This window comes from Manis pentadactyla, chromosome 10 (assembly GCF_030020395.1).
Source record: "Manis pentadactyla isolate mManPen7 chromosome 10, mManPen7.hap1, whole genome shotgun sequence".
In the NCBI taxonomy this organism is placed as follows: Eukaryota; Metazoa; Chordata; class Mammalia; order Pholidota; family Manidae; genus Manis; species Manis pentadactyla.
The window spans coordinates 126,153,511-126,174,169 of NC_080028.1; the positions used below are offsets into that span (position 1 = coordinate 126,153,511).

General features: G+C 49.5%; 2 protein-coding genes across 5 annotated transcripts in view; one reads left to right on the forward strand and one right to left on the reverse strand.

The window, feature by feature from the left end:
• C10H16orf90 (chromosome 10 C16orf90 homolog) lies at positions 1 to 1,248 on the reverse strand. The gene is given in 4 exon segments (XM_036920444.2): positions 1 to 232; positions 234 to 301; positions 698 to 943; positions 946 to 1,248. Coding segments are annotated over 4 exon segments (558 nt in total). The 5' UTR covers positions 1,097 to 1,248; the 3' UTR covers positions 1 to 139.
• Positions 1,249 to 2,745: 1,497 nt separating this feature from the next.
• The window catches only part of CLUAP1 (clusterin associated protein 1), a 31,441-nt gene continuing 13,527 nt past the window's right edge, over positions 2,746 to 20,659 (forward strand). For 2 of the 4 annotated variants that reach the window (XM_036920421.2, XM_036920422.2), the window contains exons 1-8: positions 3,561 to 3,717; positions 6,192 to 6,303; positions 7,223 to 7,307; positions 8,254 to 8,433; positions 11,076 to 11,171; positions 13,179 to 13,262; positions 17,031 to 17,164; positions 19,370 to 19,511. In XM_036920421.2, the coding sequence (XP_036776316.1) occupies positions 3,696 to 3,717; positions 6,192 to 6,303; positions 7,223 to 7,307; positions 8,254 to 8,433; positions 11,076 to 11,171; positions 13,179 to 13,262; positions 17,031 to 17,164; positions 19,370 to 19,511 (855 nt within the window). In that variant the 5' untranslated portion in view covers positions 3,561 to 3,695. Of the gene's footprint in view, positions 3,065 to 3,560; positions 3,718 to 6,191; positions 6,304 to 7,222; positions 7,308 to 8,253; positions 8,434 to 11,075; positions 11,172 to 13,178; positions 13,263 to 17,030; positions 17,165 to 19,369; positions 19,512 to 20,659 lie in introns of those variants that run through there. The other 2 variants (XM_036920423.2, XM_036920420.2) reach the window with 2 other exon arrangements.

Here is a 20,659-nt window from a genome sequence, read left to right on the forward strand (position 1 = left end):
GCTCTGGTGCTGGGCAGCTGCTGGGGCACCTCGGTGTGAGGGGGCCGCTGGTGGGGCATAGCCATTCCTCTCGGGACCTGCCTGCCCCTCCTGCTGGCATCCGCGCCCCTCCCTGGGGGCGCCAGCAGGCAGTCCATCACTACGGCCCCTCCAGTGCCCCAGAGTGAGTCCTCTTGCACAAGGGACATGTGGACTCCTCCAAGGCCCTCCGGGATCTCTTGCGCCTGAGCCCCGAGCATTTGGGAGGGGGGATCCGGCTGGGAGGGGGCACCCTTGGCTGGGTCCGTGCCGGAACTGGGAGCTGTGGAGAAGAGCAGAGAGGAGTCACTTTGAGGGACCCAGGGGGAGGCTGTCAGCCCATCCTATGACCCCCAAAGCCTGGTGTCTTTCAAAATAGGAGGGGAGGGAGCAGTTCTCTTTAAAAAGAACCCTTAAAGGAGTGAAGAAAGAAGGGAGATGATTTAAGCTAGAAAGACCCTCATCTAACCCAAACCACTCATTTTACAAATAGAAAATCAGGCTGGGGATTTGGGGGGAGCTGTCCAAGGTGTCTAATGGAGTTCAGAGCTAGGACAGGAACCCAGGAGGCTTGTGAGTGAAGAAGGACCTATCTACATCCATCCGGAGTCCCCAGTACAGCCCTTACCTGGGTCTTCCCCTCCTGTCCCCAGCCCTCCTCACCTGGTCTGGTGCTCGCCTATATTTCCCAGGTTGTCCCTGGGCATTTGAGCTACCAGAAGGGCTGAGCGGTGGCTGTTACATGGGCTCAGAGTCTCCTGTGGCAGATCCAGGGTCCAGGCCATGCCCTTGGGCTGTAGCGGGCAGTCCCTGGTCATGAGCTGGCCTAGCCAGTGGCTCTTATGCTGGCCAGTGGGCTGCATGTGGCCTGGCAGGTAGGGAGCCTGGCCCTGCAGATGGCATAGCCGGAAGTTCTTGGGCTTCTCTGGGCACTGGGGCACTGCTGCTGCTGAGCACCCAGACCTCCTTTGTAGATGTTGGGTGGTGTGTCAGGGTGGCTGGGGTGTTCTCGGGCCCAGCTTGCTGCATCTGTGGAGGGGTGAGTGAGAGGGTATGGCTGGCAGACTGCAGCAGCCATGAGGGGAGAACAGGTCACGTGCTCTAGGTCCAGCTCATGTGATGGGCTCCACCCATGTCTGCCAGCCTCAGCTTACCTGTCTGTCAGATGGTCTCAGCCTATGTCTCCCACCTTCTCAACATTGTAAGGCTGGAGGCACCAGGGGAAGGGGTGAGCCCATTGGACAAGCTCAGGCCTCACCAAATAAGGCAGAGAGGCCAACAGGTTCAGGTCTGACAACATTCCAGAAATTCCTAACTAGAGCCCTCTCCCAACCTAGAATAGTAGTAGCAACTTTCCAGTACTTGGCTAAAGGCCAATGAGAGGCCCCCACGTATTCTAGGTGAGCCAATCCTTGCGCCACTGTATACCTTTGCTCTCCCTCCCCCTAACTTCTTTAAAAATTCACTGCTTGCCCTGCTGGGCGCAACTTCCCCGGCCTGTGACTAGCCAGACCGGCGAATATTACCCGGGATTGCGCTCAATTAAACTCTTTTGGCTCCTTTGTGGCCTCCTTGCTAGGTTATTTCGGCTTGATTTTACCTTACAAACATTAACCCCCTTTCCCTTTCCCAACCAACAGGGAGGTATGAGAAGTCTTGAGACCTTGGCAAGACATCTTTCAGTCGTTCTGCTGTCACTTTTTGCCCCCAACCCTAGAAAGAGCATCCCAGTGGTGAGTATAGAAATTGCCTGGTGGGTCCAGGATCACACAGCCCAGGGTCCCACAGTCTGGACCAGTAGCCATTCCCCTCTCCCAAGCATGCATGTCTCTGAAGCCACGCAGGTGTTTCTGGGCCCAAGTCGGGCTCCCTGCAGCCCGGCACCTTCTCTGATGCGCAGCTCAGAGAATGCACAGCCCAAAGCCTCCATGGAGGGCCAGTGTAGTGGGGGAGGAGTGGCCCAGCCCCCTGTGTGGCAGGGCTCTGTTCTCCCCTGCTTAAGGGGTTGGGTCTGCACGTCTCCCATGGCAACTAGCACTATGCTATCACAGGGAAGACTCCCAGCCTTCCTGGATCTCCAAGTTTGGGAGAGGAAGATGCCCAGGACAGGGTCGTGGTGGGAGGACAGGGATGAGGGAGTGGAACCTGAGGGGAGGTCCCTGGTGCCTCTGGCTTGGGCAGGCCGCACCAGACTCAGCTCTTGCAGGCAGGAGAGTCACTCCCTGGGGCGTGACTTCTTGGGGTCTCAGTTTCCTCATCTGTGGGTGGGAAATGGGGGTAGAGGGGTACAGAGTTGGTGAGACCTGGGCACTGTTTTGAGCAGGCTGAAAAGGTGGTTCTGGGTGATCGGGCAAGTCACTTCACTTTTCTGACTGTCCATTTTTCCAGAAGTAGATGATAGGGTATTGTGTGGATCACACCACATGTGAAGGAGAGGATGTGGAGAACTGGAGCTCTCGCGTACTGCTGGGGGAAATGTAAAACTTAAAACCACTACTTTGGGAAGCAGTTTCTTAAAAAGTAAAACTTTCAATTCTCCACAGATGACGTGATCTTAGAGAACCTTCACACTTGAAAAAACCTATTAAAACACATGAAAAAATGTTCAACATAATTAATCTTAGGGAAATGCTAATTTAGACCACAGTGAGATACTATTTCGCACCCAGGATGATTATAATCATTTTTTTAAAAAAACAGAATGACAGTGTTAGGGAAGATGTGAAGAAGCTGGAGCCTCCTACCCTGCTGCTGAACCTGTGACTGCCGGCCACATGACCCAGCAGTTCCACTCCCAGGCATACTCTCAGGACCGACGGCGGATACTTAAGCAAAGGCTCTTTCTCCACTGAAATGCTGTGACCTTTGTCATAGTGACCACGTATGCGCGGATCTACTCAGGGACTCTGCTTGTAGGGCTCTTACTTCGCTATTACCACTGCAGGGGCGGAGGGCGGCTCTCCGTTCTGGACTCAGCTCACTTCGCCTCCCAGCCCTTCTCTGACACCTGTGTCCCAGCCCCGACAGACAGGAAGCGACGCTCCAGGTGAGCCCCCGGCGGACCCGCAGGCTTACCGCTCTGTAGGCCAAGGTTGCCAAGACAACCGCCGCGGCACGAGGCCCCGGGCGAATTCCGGCCTGTCGTGAAGCCCGAGCCCGCTGCGCGTGGGCGGGTCACAGCCCAGTCGCCGTTCACCGCCTAGCAGCCAGTTCAGGTCTCTCTGTTCCTCGGGGGATTCAGATGCGGGCCAGGCAGTTTACATCTGCCAGAGTAAAGCGTGCTGGGCACAGGACCCAGGAGGAAGATATGGCTTCGTCATATATTCCTACATTTCTTCTAGGGGAGTTTAGGAAATGAGAAGCAGTATATAAGGCTCCTAGCACAGTGCCAGGCACATAGTAGGTGCTCAGAACGTGTCAACCAGTGCCAATAATCTGTCTGCAAAGTGCGCGTAGAGGATCGGCCCACCGCGCGACTCCCGGAATCAGGATCCCGCGCCCCCGGAACGGCCTGGTGGCCTCCTCTCGTGCGCATGCGCGCACGGTTCGGGCGCTTCGCTTCCCGTCTTGTTTGGCCCCGGCCGCGCGCCGTTTAGGGCTCCGTGCGTTGCCATAGAGACCCTCGAGCGCCCGAGCCCAGGCGGCCGAGAAGCTGGACTCCCAGGGACCAGAGCGCCATGTCTTTCCGCGACCTCCGCAGTAAGGCAGCCCTTACCCCTGTGACCGGCCGGTCCTTCCGAGGCTCGGGGCTCCGGCCCTTCGGGTCCCCGGTCCGAGTCCCGCCGAGGCTCGCGCCGCCGGTGCCCCCGTCGCGTGCCCCCGCGCCTGGGAGGCGGCCCCGGCGCGCTGCCGCCCTCCAGGCCGAGCGCCCAGCCCCCGCTCAGCGCTTTTTGCGATGCTGGGAAATTCTGCATCTGCTACTGGCCACGTGTGGCTAGTGCTGCTGAGGAACCCGTTTTAATTTTATCTAATTTTAATTCTATAACCACATGGGTTGGTTTGCGGCCATATTGGAAAACACAGAAACCGTGTTTGAATTGGGTTAGCTTAGAGCTCAAAAAAAAAAAACACCGAGGAGCACGCTGGAGAACAATAATTAAGGCTAACTTTTTTTTTTTTTAGTTTTTACAATCTGCTACAAACCTTTGTACCACATTTCATTTACTCCTCTGAACACCTCTGTGCTCCTGTATTTGGAGATGAGGAAACGGGCTCAGAGAGGCCAAGTAACTCGGTCAAGGGACGCAGGTGGTAAGAGCTGGCGCTGGAGTTCTGAGTTCAGGTTGTCTGACCTCCAGAGCCTCTCGGAGCTGGTGAGGACAAGGGAGCCCAAGTGCTTGCTTAGGAGGGTGAGGAAGTGGAACGGGGGTAAGAGAGTTAGTTACTACTATCTGCGGGGACGGCTGTTACACCCTTGGCATTTCACATTCAGTATCTTATTTTAGTCCTCGCTTTTGCAGCGAGGTAGGTAGTATAATTCCTGGATGAAGTTCTTTGAGACCCAGAGAGAGAAAGTAGGTTGCTTTAGGTCATTCAGAACTAGGTGGAACCAAAGATCACGGCACAGGACTCTGTGAATCAAAATCTCTTGTTTTTTATTCACTATCATTCGCTGAATCTCAAGCAGTTCAGGTAACTGGCTCCACCTGGGTAGGCGTAGAAGACGAATGCCAGTTTGCCACGATCTGAGGGGCTTCCTCACGGCAAATTGCTGGCGCCTGAAACATCACCATTAAAGATTACTCCTTTCAGGGATACAATCCTACAGTTGTTCTAGGCGAGTTTAGGAAATGAGAAGCAGTATGTAGGGCACCTAGCACAGTGTCAGACACATAGTACGTGCTCAGAAAACGAATTGCATTTTCTACCATATGAAATACAGGAAGAGCCATCACATATCACTGATGCACTTACCGGCACCATAGCGTGGATTTTGCCTTCTGGGATTTGAAGGTTCTTGGTTGACTGTATGTTGCAGAGACAAGTGTTGCCTCCCGCTTAGTTTACAGAGGCCAGCACTCTGCTGGGGGACGTTGCATGAAGTTGTGTTGGGGAAAATGTACAAGAAGGGGATTTCTGAACTTTTTGACCTTAGATGAATGCTGTCCAATTGTGCAATTTATGATAATAATCTTAGTCAAATTGTCTGCATTTTGACAGTAATAGAACCTGGCTACTACTTAGTGGGAAGAAGTATTAGGCAGTGCCTGACTGTGTGGTGGGAAGGCTGCTGTTTTATTTTCCATCACTCTATTCAGATTTCCCAAAACACAGCGACAGAGGTCCTTTGTGCCATTGCTTTTTCCTCTGTTCATTACCTTCTGTCTGGTGACATCCAGCCTAAACTCCAATGCCCAGGTAGCTCATTTGTGAAGTTTGTTGGAACATTTTGAAGATCCACCTTCAAAGAGAATGAGAGCAGACATCACATAACCAGAAGCCTGCTGGATACAGATGTTTTGTGTTTCCTGCTGTATGTCATGGAAACACAAAACACATTCATTGTGTTCATTTCTAAGTCCTGGTTAAAGCTAGTGACTGCAACCCCCAGCATCAAGTCTTAATACTGTTTCTTAATCTGTTTTATAATCAAAATATTGCTCTGCAGTTCAACCATTCTAAGGTTTCCCTAAGTACAATGTAACTAATCTTTAAAATTTGTTATTAAGGCCCTATATACTCCCTAAGAAAAAAAAGATAACTCAGAAACATGAACTTCACCCCACCCACCCCCACAAATGACTACTCTTTAACATTTAAAAATATTTTTTCTTTATGACTTTTATAAGCCCAGGTATTTCTCATTCTGAGTGGTAAAGATAACCAAGAGAGAAATGAGATATCAAAGAGAGAAATTCAATTCACAACCCATTCTGTACCCCATTGCAATGTACAGCTTGCACTTCTCCCTTTCAACTTAAAGTTTTTAGGAAGAAGATTTGGTATTTTAACTTTTTAAAAAGTCTTCTGGTTTTCCATTCTTTTTTCTGGTTTTGGGGTTTTTTTTGTGTCATACCTTTATCTCATTTTTTCTTTCCCTCTTAGAGAGTTGATAAATAGTTCCTAAAATTGTGTCAGTAGATTGGAAATAAGAAAGGAAAACAAAGAAGTTATCTAAATAAGTAGTTGCTGTTTGATGAAAAGCTGACTGAATTATATTTTCCCTTGGACAGACTTTACAGAGATGATGAGAGCCTTGGGATACCCTCGACATATTTCTATGGAAAATTTCCGCACACCAAATTTTGGACTTGTGTCTGAAGTACTTCTTTGGCTTGTGAAAAGGTTAGTACTGCACTTTATGGAAGTCTCAGAATGAATACTACATTGTCCTGACTGACAGCCTAGAAACAGGGTACTGTTGTGAAGCAAAGGGAAAAGTCCAACGAAATAGGAGTTTGGTAGATTCAGCTGTAACCTGCTAAAAATCATCTTGAGTTAAAGAATGCGGTGGAAGAAGGGAATATGCCAGGCAATGAGAAAAGGAGGATATTTCTCCCTACTGGTCGATGGCACTGGTCCAAGCTCCTCTTCATCCTCTCACCCCTGTCAAAGAGTGGCAGGGCCCTCCTTAGAGAAACCCTGATGAGCACCCTGGGTTAGAAGTAATTCAGATTTCATTTTGTGTGAAAAGTCCAATGTGACTCAGGGTTGGCAGCCGTTTGTTAAGGAGGTAGTGAGTGAATCTTGCAGATGTTGCAGGCTATATACTATCTCTCACGTATTCTTCCCCGTGTTTTGTTTTTTATAACCCTTTAAAAATGTGAAAACACTTCTTAGCTTGCAAGCTGTACAGGCAAGAGGCCAAGGGCTGCAGTCTGCCGACCCCTGGTGGTCATCAGTAACTCAAAAACAGTGCCTCCAGCTGTTCTACTGCTTCTCAAAGCTAACTAGTCAGCCCTGTATCAAGGGCTGCCAACCAGAGTAATAGTTCTAATTAATTAAACTTTGAGGTCTGAGATAGATTTCATTTTGTAAGCTGAGCCCCAGATTTGATTTTTGAAATCATTTACACCTATTCTCAGGCGAGGATTTGCTCCCTTAGGTGTTTGGTATTTTGTGTTGCTTTTGAAGTCTTTCTTCATTTTACTTCTTCAGCTGGGGACTCAGAGAGCTTCCTGCCACAGATCTGTTGTCCACTCAGTTGTCCACTCTCTTTTGTGGACTTTGTACTTAATTAACTTGTCTTCTACTTCTATGATAGGTATGAACCTCAGACTGATATCCCTTCTGATGTTGAGACTGAACAAGACCGTGTTTTCTTCATTAAGGCGATTGCCCAGTTCATGGTTAGTTCATGGTTATTTGATGGAGTTGTGGAATTAAATAATTTGAAAAAGAGAGTTCTAGTTAGGCCTGCTTTCAAGTTTCTAAATCTATTTCATTATTAGGTTTCTGTGGAGCCATTTCACCAGCAAAGGTTTTTGTTTTTTTGTTTTTAATTCATTTGTTAAGATTTTTACTTATTTTTGAATAGGTAATGTATTTCATGGTTCAAAAAAGTTTCTTTAAATCATCAAATCACTGTGTTGCACATCTGAGACCAATATAGTATTGTATACCAACTATATTCCGATAAAAAAAGAAAAAAATTTAGAGCATAAAACAATACAGAATAAAATGACTTTCTCTTCCATCTGCCGTCAGTCCAGTTCCATTCCCAGCAATCACTATTTTTAATATTTTCTAGAGCTTCTTTCTGTATAGGTAAGCAAGTAGAATATACTTTTTCTTCTTTTCAAACAAATAGTGGCATATAGTACACCACTGTCTAGAATCTAGCTTTCTTCACCTGATGGTACATTTTGGAGAACTTTCCAAATACATATAGAATTTTCTCATTCTCTCTTACACCTGAGTATTATTGCTTGCATGGATATATGTAATGTATATAATTTATATAGATAGGCATTCGGGCTGTTTGTAACTTTTGCTCTTTGAAACAGTGCAGTAGCGAGGAGCCTATAGCTTCATCTTGTTTGTGAGCGTCTCCCTAGGATGAGTCCTGAGGGTTGGAGTTGCCGGCTCAAAAAAACGTGTGCATTTGTCATTTCTGTCATTTACCAAATGGCTCCCCAGCAAGACTGTATTAATTTACGTACCCACTTGTGTATGAGTCATCTGATCGGGTCATACCCCAGTTATTGGCAGAGACATTTTCAAATCACCCATGTGGGATTTGGCTTACATTTTATATGAGAAGGGCCTTAAGCTTTTTTTTTTGTCTGAAAATAGGCCACCAAGGCACATATAAAACTCAATACTAAGAAGCTTTATCAAGCAGATGGGTATGCAGTGAAAGAGCTCCTGAAGGTCACCTCTGTCCTTTACAATGCTATGAAGACCAAAGGGATGGAGGGCTCAAGAGTGGGAGAGGAAGATACCAGCAAATTCAAGTTTGATCTTGGCCCAAAGGTAAGGAAGTGAAAGGCTTTGTAGTGAGGGGCGGAATGTGTGACGTCAGAACCAGAACTTCCCTTATTCCCTGACTGGGGACACATGTCAGCTTTGTGCTCATCAGCATTTGGATAACAGCAGAAGTCACAATAAATTCAAGTATTTGTTGAAAGTCTGCTATCTGTCAAGGCACGCTTGGGGACAGTTGTGAACAAAAAGGACAGAGATGCTGTCCCTGCAGTTCACTGGGAAGTCAGACTGCAAACTAAGCGGAAGGAAGGGCAGGTAGATGCGAGAAATGTGTGGAGACTAGTGAGGCAGGGCGGGGCTGGGGACCGCTGGGGACGTCTTAAATAGGGGCAAGATGACTTCAGGGACTGGACGTTTTCAGCAGAGTTCTGAAGAGGGAAGTAGTAGGCTGTGCAGTGGAGAGGGAAACCGTCCTCTGATAAAAGTGTGCCTTGCGTGTTTGAGGAAGCACAAGGGGGCCCCGGGATGAGAGCTAGAAGGGGAGGCAGCCACAGACCCTGGGGGCCCGGCACGCCACTGTAAAGACTTGGACTGTTACTCTGAGGCAGAAGATTGTTGAGTTTTGAGCAGAGATTTGAAGCTTCCTATAAAAGGACCACTCTGGCTGCTGGACTGGGGGCAGACTGAAAGGGGAGGCAAGGGTGGGAGCAGGGCAGAGGTGAGGGTGGGAGCAGGGCAGAGGCGAGAGTGGGAGCGCCTGGAGCAGAGCCGTTGTGGGCGAGGGAGCTGCCGGAGCTCAGCCGGGCTTGGAGGGAGGGCCAGCTGCCTGGCGGGAGGGCTGGATGGAAGCAGCAAGTCAAAGTGACAGCTGTCTTGCGTCACTTACTGTGGCGGCTGAACAGGAGGCCATGCCGGAGGAAGCGCCCCCCCCGACCCCCGCCCGTTCCATGGACGGCGCCCTGGTTGAGAGTCAGTTCGTAGGGATCACCTCGCTCTTGACGGAGCTCCAAACAAAAGGCTCTGGCAATTTTATGCCCCTCAAGGTGGTGGAAGTCTGGGAGTGGAAAAGCAGTGGGTATGAGTTAGTGGGAAAAGTGTCCTCAAGTTTTCTCCCCGCTTCTCCCCGTAAGGAGGCCTCAACAGAGGCCCTGAAGAGGACCTGGCCCAAGGCCTCAGGTGAGAAGACCTGGGAGTGGGGGTGATAGGGCTCGGAGTGCAGGCATCTGTAGGCTCACGACCATGCAGAGGGGCCTCAGCCCTTGATGGCACCTCCCCTCCGAGACTGCAGAGCACAGGGGAGCCTGGAGCCCCCCGTCTGAGGGGGGCCGTAGGAGCAGCTTCTCCCGTGTGGTCAGCCGGATAAAGTGTTTGTCACTGTCATGGTCTGGCCTGAAAAGTGACACAGAGGTTTTTAACCAGGAGCCAGACTCCTCGGTGGGAAGAAGTGGCCGGAGGTTAGAACTTACTTTGAAGGCAGGTCCTGCGGGACCAGCTGTGGGTGCAGGTAAACTATGCAAGGCAGACCCTAAAGCAGCACCACGGAGAACCATCTGTGATGCTGGCCATGTTCTGTGCACCATCCTGGGCAGGAGCTACTAGCCACATATGACTAGCACAGCCGAGGAGCCGAGTTTAAATTTTGTTTAATTTAAAATTATCTGACATTGAAAATGACCGTATGGGGCTAGTGGATGCTGTTTCAGACATCACAGCTAACGTTTTTGGTCCGAGTACCTGCAAGGACGGAGCTGCTGTTTACTGAAATGGGGTGGAGTTTGGGAGGAGCGGGTTTGGCAGGAGAGATGAGGAGTTCGGCTTGGAGCACAGGAAGCGCAGGATCTATGAGGTGGCCGGGTGGGACGTCAGGCCTCAGCCGTAGGTGGTGTTAAAGCCGTGAGCTTAGGATGAGAGCGAGCAGCATAGGAGGCGGGGAGACAGCTCCGGCGCTGCGGGCTGAGGGGTGGGGAGGGTGCCGAGACCCCTGCCGAGGAGACGGGAGGCAGAGCTGGAGCTTGTGGAGCGGGGTCCTGGGAGAGAAGGCAGTCATGACTGTGAGTGAAGAGGGATGGTTGTTCGAGGGGTTTGAAAATAGGAGAGAGGAGGTGGGAATTAGTTGTTCAGGGGAGAGGGAGAGTGAGCACAGCAGGGAGATGTGTGCTTGGGCTCTTTGGAAAGTGTAACATATTCGAGGAAGAGGGGGTGACACGCAGTCTAAGGAGGACACTCGCGCACAGCAGCAGCCCCCTCCACAGCGACAGCTGTCACCCCGTGGGAGCCACGTCTGCGCGAGGGCCTCGTGCTTGATCTCCTGTGGCCTCATGGCAGCCTGCGCAGCATGGTCTAAAGGTGGAGGGTAAGGGGCATCAGGGGTCTGCAGTAGGAAATGCATCCCTCAGGTTCCCCTCTGGCCACCCCACTGGGGTCCCCTGTTGTGATCTGGTCCAAAGAGGGAGCCTGTGAGCTTTCACCCTCCTACAGCTCCTGGTTGAAGATTACATTTGACTTGACATTTGGGTTTTCAGAGGGACCCGGGGGTCCTGGGAGCTCTTACGTGGTATGTAAACATGTCTGTGGAAAACGTTCTACAGCCAACTGTCCCGACAGGAGGTAGGAGTGACATTGACACTGGGTGCTTCTGAATGCCTATTAACCTGTCCCTGATGTTTCTGGTTTTTTAATTTTCCCTTCAGATTGCAGATTTGAAAGCAGCCAGGCAGCTTGCTTCTGAAATCACCTCCAAAGGAGCGTCTCTGTATGATTTGCTGGGCAGGGAGGTGGAACTGAGGGTGAGCAGCATTCAGACAACTCAGCTGCTTCCTCGGCTGAGCAGATTTTCCAGGTTTTCTTCTCCAGTTCTGTTTATCCCTGTTCTGATTTTATTAAACTCTACCTGGTTAAATGAGATAATGTGTGGAAAAGCTTCCCAGTGTAAGCTGCTCGCCCTGCCTGTGGTGGGCACTGGCTCCCAGTCAGGATGGCAGATGCAGGGCCCGTTGCCACAGCCTCTCCCAGTGCCTGCCGCGGACTTCATTGCCCCCGAGCTCCTCCGGGCGGACTCAGCCTCAGTGTGCTTGTCAACAGTGCTCTTCTGAGCCCCGTGGAATCACCTGGGAATGTCCAACACCTACCGATGCCCCGCTTCCATGTGGTGTCTCTGGTGTGGAATGTGACCTGGGCATCGGGAGTTCTAAGTCTCCCGAGTGAAGGTGACATACAGCGGTTTGGAACCAGTAACCCGGGCAGTCGCTACCAGTCAGCTGAAGCTAACATATGGTTGAATATTTTTGCAGTCCTTGTTTGAGCCAGTGCCAGTCAAGGAGAGTGCTCCACCCACTCACTAAGTGGCTGAGAGTGTGGTTCCTAAAACTCCTCTGAAGAGCTGCTAAATCCCCTGACGTCCAGGTGTCCCTGATACCAGTGAGTCAATGTCTGGGGGTGAGAGCCAGGCAATTGGTGTTTAAAGATCTCTAGGTGATGCCAGTGTGCAGCAGATTTGGGGGTCACCGGTTTAAGAAGAAATGTGGTACCGTGTAATTCTTACCTGTAAGGATTTATGGCATTTGAAGCATACGTGCTCACACCTGATGTTTTGAAGTGAAAAGCATTTACTTTGCTCTGCTTCTCTCAGGTGTGTCAGCCACGACCACTCTCACGGCCTTGCCTGTGTCCTGGCATCCCTGCTGTGGGACACTGGTATTTTTCCTCCTCTCACTTCTCATTTTTGCCCTAGTTGCAGTGTAGAAGTGGGGGGCTTCGGTGCCAGGTCACCTTTCCTGTTCTTGGCATATTGACCTCCTGCGTGCCACCTGGTGGAGGGCAGTTGGCAGAACAAACTGCTGCGAGCATCTCAGGTTAGGTCACCGCTGAGGCAGTGCCAGGGGCGCCCGGGTTTCTGCTCATGGTGCAGCTGTGTGCATTTGTCTGCGCATGTCCGTCGCAGACCTGGGCATAAGAGCTGGTCCCTGGCGAACGGCCGAGGAGCTGTGGCTTCAGTGTGAGACTCCGCTGGGACTCCCCGGGGACTCTCAGCACCACGCTGCAGTGAGTCAGAATCATCAGTGGCTGAACTGTTGCATGGAAGCCATGAGACCCTGAATACAGCACTTAAATTCTGTGCAGTCAATGTCTGGGGAAGAGCCTCTCTCCAGTATTTGTCTTCCATGCACTCAGCAAATGTTCCTTGAAGAGCAGCACCATGCTCTGTGCCCTGATTAAGTCAACTCCTGCCCTTGATCCTTTCCACCAGTGAGGGAGATAAGCTATGCTGTGGATTAAAAGCAGCCAAAGATGGAATTTGATGAAGTGCTCCAGGGCCCTATAACTGTATTCACGTTACACGCACGTCTCAGACATTGGCAGCCCCGCAGGACAGGCACACATGCCCACCTTGACTGAGTGCTGGCCTACACCAGTCGCAGGGCCACTGATGCTTCTCATTGGTTTCTGTTGGCAGTGACAGGCAACCTGAAAGGGACCAGAGGTCGGCGGGGGGTTCAGACAGCAAGTTGAGCTGCCCCTGGTTTAGAGGTCTCCTGAATGGAATGCAGGCAAAGAAGATCCTGTGGTACGGGGCTGTGGGGCCTGCAGCTGAGGAGGAGGGCCTTGAGCACCGGGGAGAGGCCAGGTTGGCGGCGGGATTACGGGAGATGTTTGGAGGAGGTGATGGCGGAAGTGTTTCTGCACTGGCGAGCCACACTGTAATGAAACTCCTGAGAATCAGGCCCTAGGCATAGCTCGAACTGGTTTTGAGAATTCCGTTTCTGAATGTAATTTTACTTAATTGTTTCCTGTAGGAACTGAGAACAGAAGCAATTGCCAGACCTCTGGAAATAAACGAGACTGAAAAAGTGATGAAAATTGCAATAAAAGACATTCTGGTAGGAGTGCTTTACTTTGATTTAGTATTTTTATGCCTGGGACTCAAAAATACTGATTTCCTGCCTCCATAAGACAAAACAAGCCTGGCCTCACAACAAAGGGACATGTTAGAATGAAGAATGTGGAGGGCATTCTAGAATACCGAGGTTACTTACCGTTATTTTTCCCCTTGTTATAAATATGAACAATTTCTCAAGTTATTAAAAATTATCAATATTAATAATTTAATAATTCACTTAAATTCTTCAATAATTTTAATAAATACTCTATGGACTCTTCACACTTTAACCAATTAGTCACTGCTGGGCATTTAAATGATTTCTAGGTTTTCTTAATTCCAAATAGCACTAAAACAAATAGAGTGATTACTGTCCCTACTCACTAGGATCAGTGATTATTTGCTTATCTCACCTAATGCATTTATTTGGAAGACAGATAGTGAGGGGGACTCTAGACTCAGACTTCTTGGGTATGAGTCCCACTGTGTGATCTTAGGCAAGTCACTTAACATCTCTGTGCCTTTCCTCATCTGTTAAGTGGGGAGAAGAGCAGTGCCGATCTCATGGGGTCCTTATCAGCAGTCATTATGACTGTGCATGTCATACCTAGTTTCCGGCACATAGTAGGTATCCAGCCGTCACTGGTGATTCATTCAGGAAACACAGGCAGGGGAGCCATATATGAGTTAAGAGTAGCATAAAACAAGAATTTGCTGTGAGTTGTACAAAACTCTACAGCTGACCGTTTTTATAATGTCCTTGTTGTGAAACAGTGATACTCCCTGGGCAGCCCAGCACAGGGATCAGAGCCTGAGCAGGGTGAGCAGGGCAGGGCAGCCAGGGTGGGAGATTGATTACATGCAGGCAGATTGATCGAGTAAGTAAGTACATTGGAGAAGGGGGTTACAAATATGAAAAGGGAGGAAACTGGAGGTGTTGGTTAAGTGCATGGTTTTCAATACATAGAGATCTGGGAAAAGATTTTAACATGAAGTATGTATATGTAGGGTATGTACGTCTGTATACATAAATATGCACACCCCCACACACATTTGTACATCTCTTAGTGCTCACATATACAGCGCCCACATCGTGGCTTCAGTGCCATTCTCCACTGAAAGGACCTGAGGCTCGTGGGGAGAAATGGCTGCCTGCAGAACTGAGACAAGAAAGTACAAGATCTTGTGCAGAGAGCCAGGAAGTGCTCAGAGAATGAAAGGAATCTGTCAGAAGGACACAGAGGCCAGCTTGAGGTGTTTCCCCTCACCAAGCCAGGGACAGTTGAAGCATCAAATTAGATAAATTATAGTAAAAGGTGATAGACCCCTGGATGAAGTGGTAGACCATGAGTTTTTACTTTATATAAAAAAATAAATGAATATATTGAAAGCTGATGAGCAGGTTTTTCACATGGTTTCCGAGTAGGTGTCCACAAAATACTAATTGCAGGCAAAAGTTAACTTCACGTGAGAAGCCTGGCAGATGCCCCTTTAATCATGTGACCAAAGTGAGCGTCGCCAGTGAAGGAACACACCAGAAGCACACCAGCTCAGAAGGCCTGTGCTGCTCTGGCCTGAGATGCGTGATCTGCAGCTGATCCGCGGCTGGTGGAGAGACATCGTACCACCTGCTTGGCCTCACTCTTCAGCAGTGAACAGGCCGTGAGTCCAGGAAGGGCTGTGGAGCTGTTCCAGGCTGACGTAGGCTAAGGAGACGCGGTGACAACGCCAAGGGGCTCCCATCCTCTGCTGGCTGCACAGGGACAGGTGTGGGACGTGAATGTGCCTGAGGCTTCTTGTGGTGGTACTTCAACATTCATTTCCGGTTCTGATGGCCATGTGGTGGCCGTGTAGAGGAAGTCCTTATCTGTGGGAAATGCACACTGAAATGAAGTGTTCAGAGTTGACGGGACCTCAGCTCAGCAGCTCCCTTTCACCCAGGTCAGGAAAAAATACTTTGTTTATTATACTCCAGCTGTTGTAAGTTTGTGATTGTTTCCAAATTTAAAATAGTTTTACATGATAATACTCTGGCTGATTCGAGTTAACATTGGCATACATGTGCCTTAGTTCTAAGGGTATATTAAAAATTGAACAGCCAGATGAGGGCACAGTTCATTTCTTGGTCAGTACCTTTTAAGATATCTTTTTGTTTTTGGAAAATATCCATGATGTTTGATAACTAAAAAGAGAACCAAAACAATGGCATGGATACTTAAGAGATAATGAAATACAGGATTAATTTCAGAAAGCTAGGGAAAATTGTGTTTATCACATTGATCTTATTTGAGGAACAGATACTGTTAAACCGTTTTTGTTTTTGAGGTCAGATAAATTCACTAGGTTTTAATCTGACATTTATTCAGAGAAATAGTTGCCGTGGACCTGAGTTGTTTGTTCAGAAAGGAGACACACCTTGTCTTCCTGAGAGAGCGAACGCACATCTCTGCTTGGGTTTTTTTAAGCACTTGCCGCAAATGGATGGTTAGGGATTTGATTATTTTCACAAAAGCATCTTGGAAATGATTAGTGTACTTAGACAAAAAACATTAAGCCATCAGTTAATTGTCTGTAAAAGTGGTTGCTTTCAAATACGCAGTGTTTGAGAGTCGAGGAGTGTCTGGGCTCCGTAGCAGGTTTCTCTGTGGAGTCCCTCTGTTCTGTAAGTCCGGTACCTGTGGCCAGGGTAGTAGCCCGAGCAATGGGAATCAGCAGGGACTGACAATTCAGAGTGGCATGTGACCAGTCTGAGGTGAGAGGCACCTGCGGGTGAACAGTCCCTGACTCTTCATGGGGCTCTGCGTGTATGCAGGTGCTGGCAGGAGCGTCTTGGCCATCAGGACCTCGGGGCGGCCGTTCCACCCTCAGCTGGTTGCATTCCAGACTTTATTCCTAAGGCAGCAGATTGCAGCTCTGGCCCACCGGCCCCGGCCTGGCTGGCTTCCCAGACAACACAGTGTGAAGACACAGCCTGTTTACTGTCCCTACTACACCTGCTTCTAATGAACTTGCTCTTGTGACAGAATAGGGGTCTGTGGTTTTCATCAGTGACCTGGTCCCCTTCGCTTCCTTATCGGCCCCCCTTGCTCAGGGGCCTCTGTCCCAGCACTGCCCAGGTCCCCACAGAGGCCAGTTCACACTGCCTTGGCCAGAGCTCCCGAGGAAGCTGCTGTCTCGCTGACCTCACAGAGTGGTTGCTCTTGTTTTTAGTCTGTAGTCGAGTTCAGTTGCCATGGAGGGGGAAGGAGAACCTTCTCTCAGTCCTAGTAGGCAGTGGATTGGGGCTGGGACCAGCCCATGTTGCTTTTCATCCCCTCCTGCATAAAGCCCTATGAGCGTGTGCGTATTCTACAAGTCAGATATTTGTAACGAGGGGAGTAGCCTGCCTGGTGTAAATGAAGGCTCTCTAACAATTCAGGATGACATGCAACCAATCTAAACAGGTGACCGGGCAGAGGGCTTAGGCCTCTCCACTGTGTGTAGGACACTGTCCTGTGCTTGCCATCTTCATTTGTTGCCCTGGGCAGAAACACTCTCTTCTCAGGGAAAAAACGAAGATGACAAGCTTCCCAGGACCTGTGTGGCAGTCCCCGGAGTGGCTGGTTAACGCATGAGGGGTGCCAGCCTGGGGAGGGTTGCTTAGTGAGCTCGCTTTCACTGCCATTGAGTGTGACGTTGTGCCTGAGAGGCTGAGAATTTCCTCTCCTCCCACAGTCGGGCTGGGGTTCCTTAGAGGCACGTTGTCTCTTACATTTCCTATTAAATGTAGGTGCAGGTTCAGAAGACTAAAGACCTTCTCAATAACGTGGCCTCTGATGAAGCTAATTTAGAAGCCAAAATTGAAAAGAGGAAATTAGAACTGGAAAGAAATCGGAAGCGACTCCAGACTCTGCAGAGTGTCAGGTAGATCCGAATGCCTGCAGAGTGAGTAGAAAGGTGTCTTGAAGAGTTAAAAAGGGCTGAGAACATGTCAGTGGTACTAACCCCTCAAGCAGAGGAAGAAGCTTTGCATAAGGCCTCTCCTCTTAGAATGCACGCGTATTGCTGTTCTAATAGGTGCACTTGCTGAACCCATTTTTTTGCTGCTTTCAGTAGGTCTGTAAAACTGCTCAACTCCTAACCTCTCAAGCTTTTAGAGCTTGGAATGCAGGGCAGACTAAGTAAATGCAGATGGTGGAAGTTGTACAAGGCTTGATCTCCCCAGATCTGTGCCTTGCTGTGAATCAGGCAGAACCAGAAACATACATTTCTTGGTTTGAGTAGATTTTAGACTTACAATTCCTCACCAGTAGTTCATCTTCCTTCTGACTCCTCACCGAAACTACCTTCTCCAGGGAACATGGATGGGTAATAGTGGCAGAAACACCTTCTGGGTCACTGGAGCCTTTTAAGTATGTTCTTTATATTTTCTTAGAGCTTTCCCCTTCCCCTCCCCCTCCCTTCCCCTCCCCTCCCCCTCTCCCTCCCCCTCTCCCTCCCCTCCCCTCCCCTCCCCTCCCCTCCCCCTCCCCTCCCCCTCTCCCTCCCCCTCTCCCTCCCCTCCCCTCCCCCTCCCCTCCCCCTCCCCTCCCCTCCCCTCCCCTCCCCCCTCCCCCTCCCCCTCCTCCCCTCCTTCCCCTCCCCCTCTCCCTCCCCTCCCCCTCCCCCCCCTCCCCTCCCCTCCCCCTCTCCCTCCCCTCCCCTCCCCCTCTCCCTCCCCTCCCCTCCCCTCCCTCCCCTCCCCCTCTCCCTCCCCTCCCCTCCCTCCCTCCCCCTCTCCCTCCCCTCCCCTCCCCTCCCTCCCCTCCCCCTCTCCCTCCCCTCTCCTCCCCTCCCTCCCCTCCCCCTCTCCCTCCCCTCCCCTCCCCTCCCTCCCCTCCCCCTCTCCCTCCCCTCCCTCCTCTCCCTCCCCTCCCCCTCTCCCTCCCCTCCCCCTCCCCCTCCCCTTCCCCTCCCTCCCTCCCCCTCCCCCTCCCCTTCCCCCCTCCCCCTCTCCTCCCCTCCCCCTCCTTGAACCTCCTGCTCTTGCTCTGCTTCTCCCTTGTTTTTCCTCCCATGCTGCTGCTCTTTCTCCCTTCATTTTCTCTTTACTCCTTCCTCTCTTCAGCTGCTGCATCTGCTCCGAATGGGTCTTGCTCTTTTGAGATGCTGGTGACTGGCCCGCACTCTGACTACTGTCCTGAGATGTGAGAAGGTGGCAGACAGGAACCCAGGAGCATGGAAGGCCTCCTCCCACCCAAGGGCACGACCATGCCCACCCCCACCTCGGAATCAGGGCCACCAGATAGATTTGTCTCATTAGAAAATTCTGCCTTTCAAGTGTAAATTCATTTTTGTTAAGTCTCATATCTTTTTAGTCAAAAAGTTTCTGAGTTTTGCTCTATTGCAAAGATTATATATTGTTTTTTAGTTTATCTGTTTGTACTTTTAAAAGAACAGAGTCCTCCCTTTAAGATTACTAAATAAGAGAAAAAAGTATATTCAACAAACCATTGAAATAGATTTTTCTGTTATGGTTTTATTTTTAAATTTCTTATTGTTTAAAAACTTAGACTTAATTTGTAGCAACCTATGTTTCCTTTTTTAGGGAATCAATTGAATTTTGTAACATCCAGACAGTAGAATATTATGCCTAAGAAAATGCATATATTTAATTTATTGGTTTTGAGAGATGTGTATCACATATGATTATTTTTTAGCTCTTTATTGACATTTTGGCATACTGAGTAAGAAAAATCTGCAAAACTTCATTGAAGGTTAATATACTTAATGTTTGTTAAATAATGCATTCTTACATGTGTGCATAGAAAAGTCTAGAAGGATGTATGTCAAACATTAAGTGCTTATACCTTAAATGATGGGATTGTGAGTAATTTTTATTTTATTCATACTTTCAGGATTATGTCAAAGTTTTACAAAGCACATTTTTCTGATTTAAAAAAAATATGTTCATTTTGGGAGGGGGGAGGAGAAAAGAGGAAATTAACTTTAAGCAGTTATAAGAGTGAAGAACTTTCTCCAGTTAAAGGCTTTCCAAAGAAAACCATATGGAATCTGGAACTCTGAATATCAGTTTCAAACTATTGTATATTGATTAATCTTTCACTTTGTTACGTTTGGTCATCCCAGGCCAGCCTTTATGGATGAGTATGAGAAGATGGAGGAGGAATTGCAAAAACAATATGACGTTTATCTGGAGAAATTCCGAAACCTGGCTTATTTGGAACAACAGCTGGAGGATCATCACAGGATGGAGCAGGAGAGGTTTGAGGTGAGTGCCCGCCCCGCCCCCGCCCTTCCCACCAGTCCTGCTGTGGCATCCTGTGCTTGTGGAGGTGTCAGTTCGTAAATATCACTGTGAAAACTACCTCTGGGAATGTTTTTCCTCCCGACTAGTCTGCAGACCACTCTCAGGTAGCACAGCCCACACTCCTGGGCTGTCAGATCTGTGCGGGCCAGGTGTCCTGGGGGTCGGGTCAACCTGGACTGTCCACAGGGCTGACCTGTGAGCTGGGTGGTCGCACGAGGCTCCAAGCTCAGGAGGGCCTGTGCTGCCTGGCTGAGTGCTCTGCTGTCACTGGCTTGAACTTCTTAATGATTTTTAAGTACCTTTCATTTTGTCCTGAGTTCCACAAAGTATGTAGCTGGTCTTGAATACTGACCTACAGACTTGCTCGGTCAGCTCATGCAGAGATGTTCAAGCCCTGGCAAACTGAGTCACCCCAACCCGCTTGTCAGCGACTGCTTTGTGAAGGGGGATCGCCGCCTGCCGGCTGCCATGGGGAATGCACACGACCCAGAACCTGACTAGCTGTCTTACAGGATCCTCACATCCCAGTGTTGAAGGCCATTTAGGAAAGGGCATTTCGGATCCCAGCCCCAGTTGATAAATACAGAATTCAGAGCAAAGGAAATTGGGCCAAGTTGCTGTCACTTTTTGAGTTGTCCATATCCCTTAGGGATATTTCTGCTTACCCAAGACTAGTCACTTGGACTCCATGTTCATTGTGAAATTGGTCTGCAGTCTCCCTTTCTCACACTGTCCTTGACAGCTTTTGGTATAAAGGTGATGCCAGCCTTCTTACAGGCCTGAACATTTGAATTAGTGGAGCTATTTTGTTGTCCGAGAAGGCTGGTTGTGAGGAACTAACACATCGTGTGCTCATGTTTCTTCTAACCAGGAACCCAGTGTCACCATCGCTGTGTGGCAGAGGCAGGCCGGAGCACAGGGCAGGCATGTTTTGAAGGCAGTGAAAAGCCCAGAGTTCCTGGCATTTTAAACATTGGGTGCCTGCGAAAGAATAGAAAAGGGCCTGTGAAAATAAGTCGACCACATGTTTTATAGCATGGGGCCGTCCCAGGTTCAGGGCTGTGCTTCGGGATTCATGTTCTTCCTCCTTCACAGGCTCTTAGCCTCTT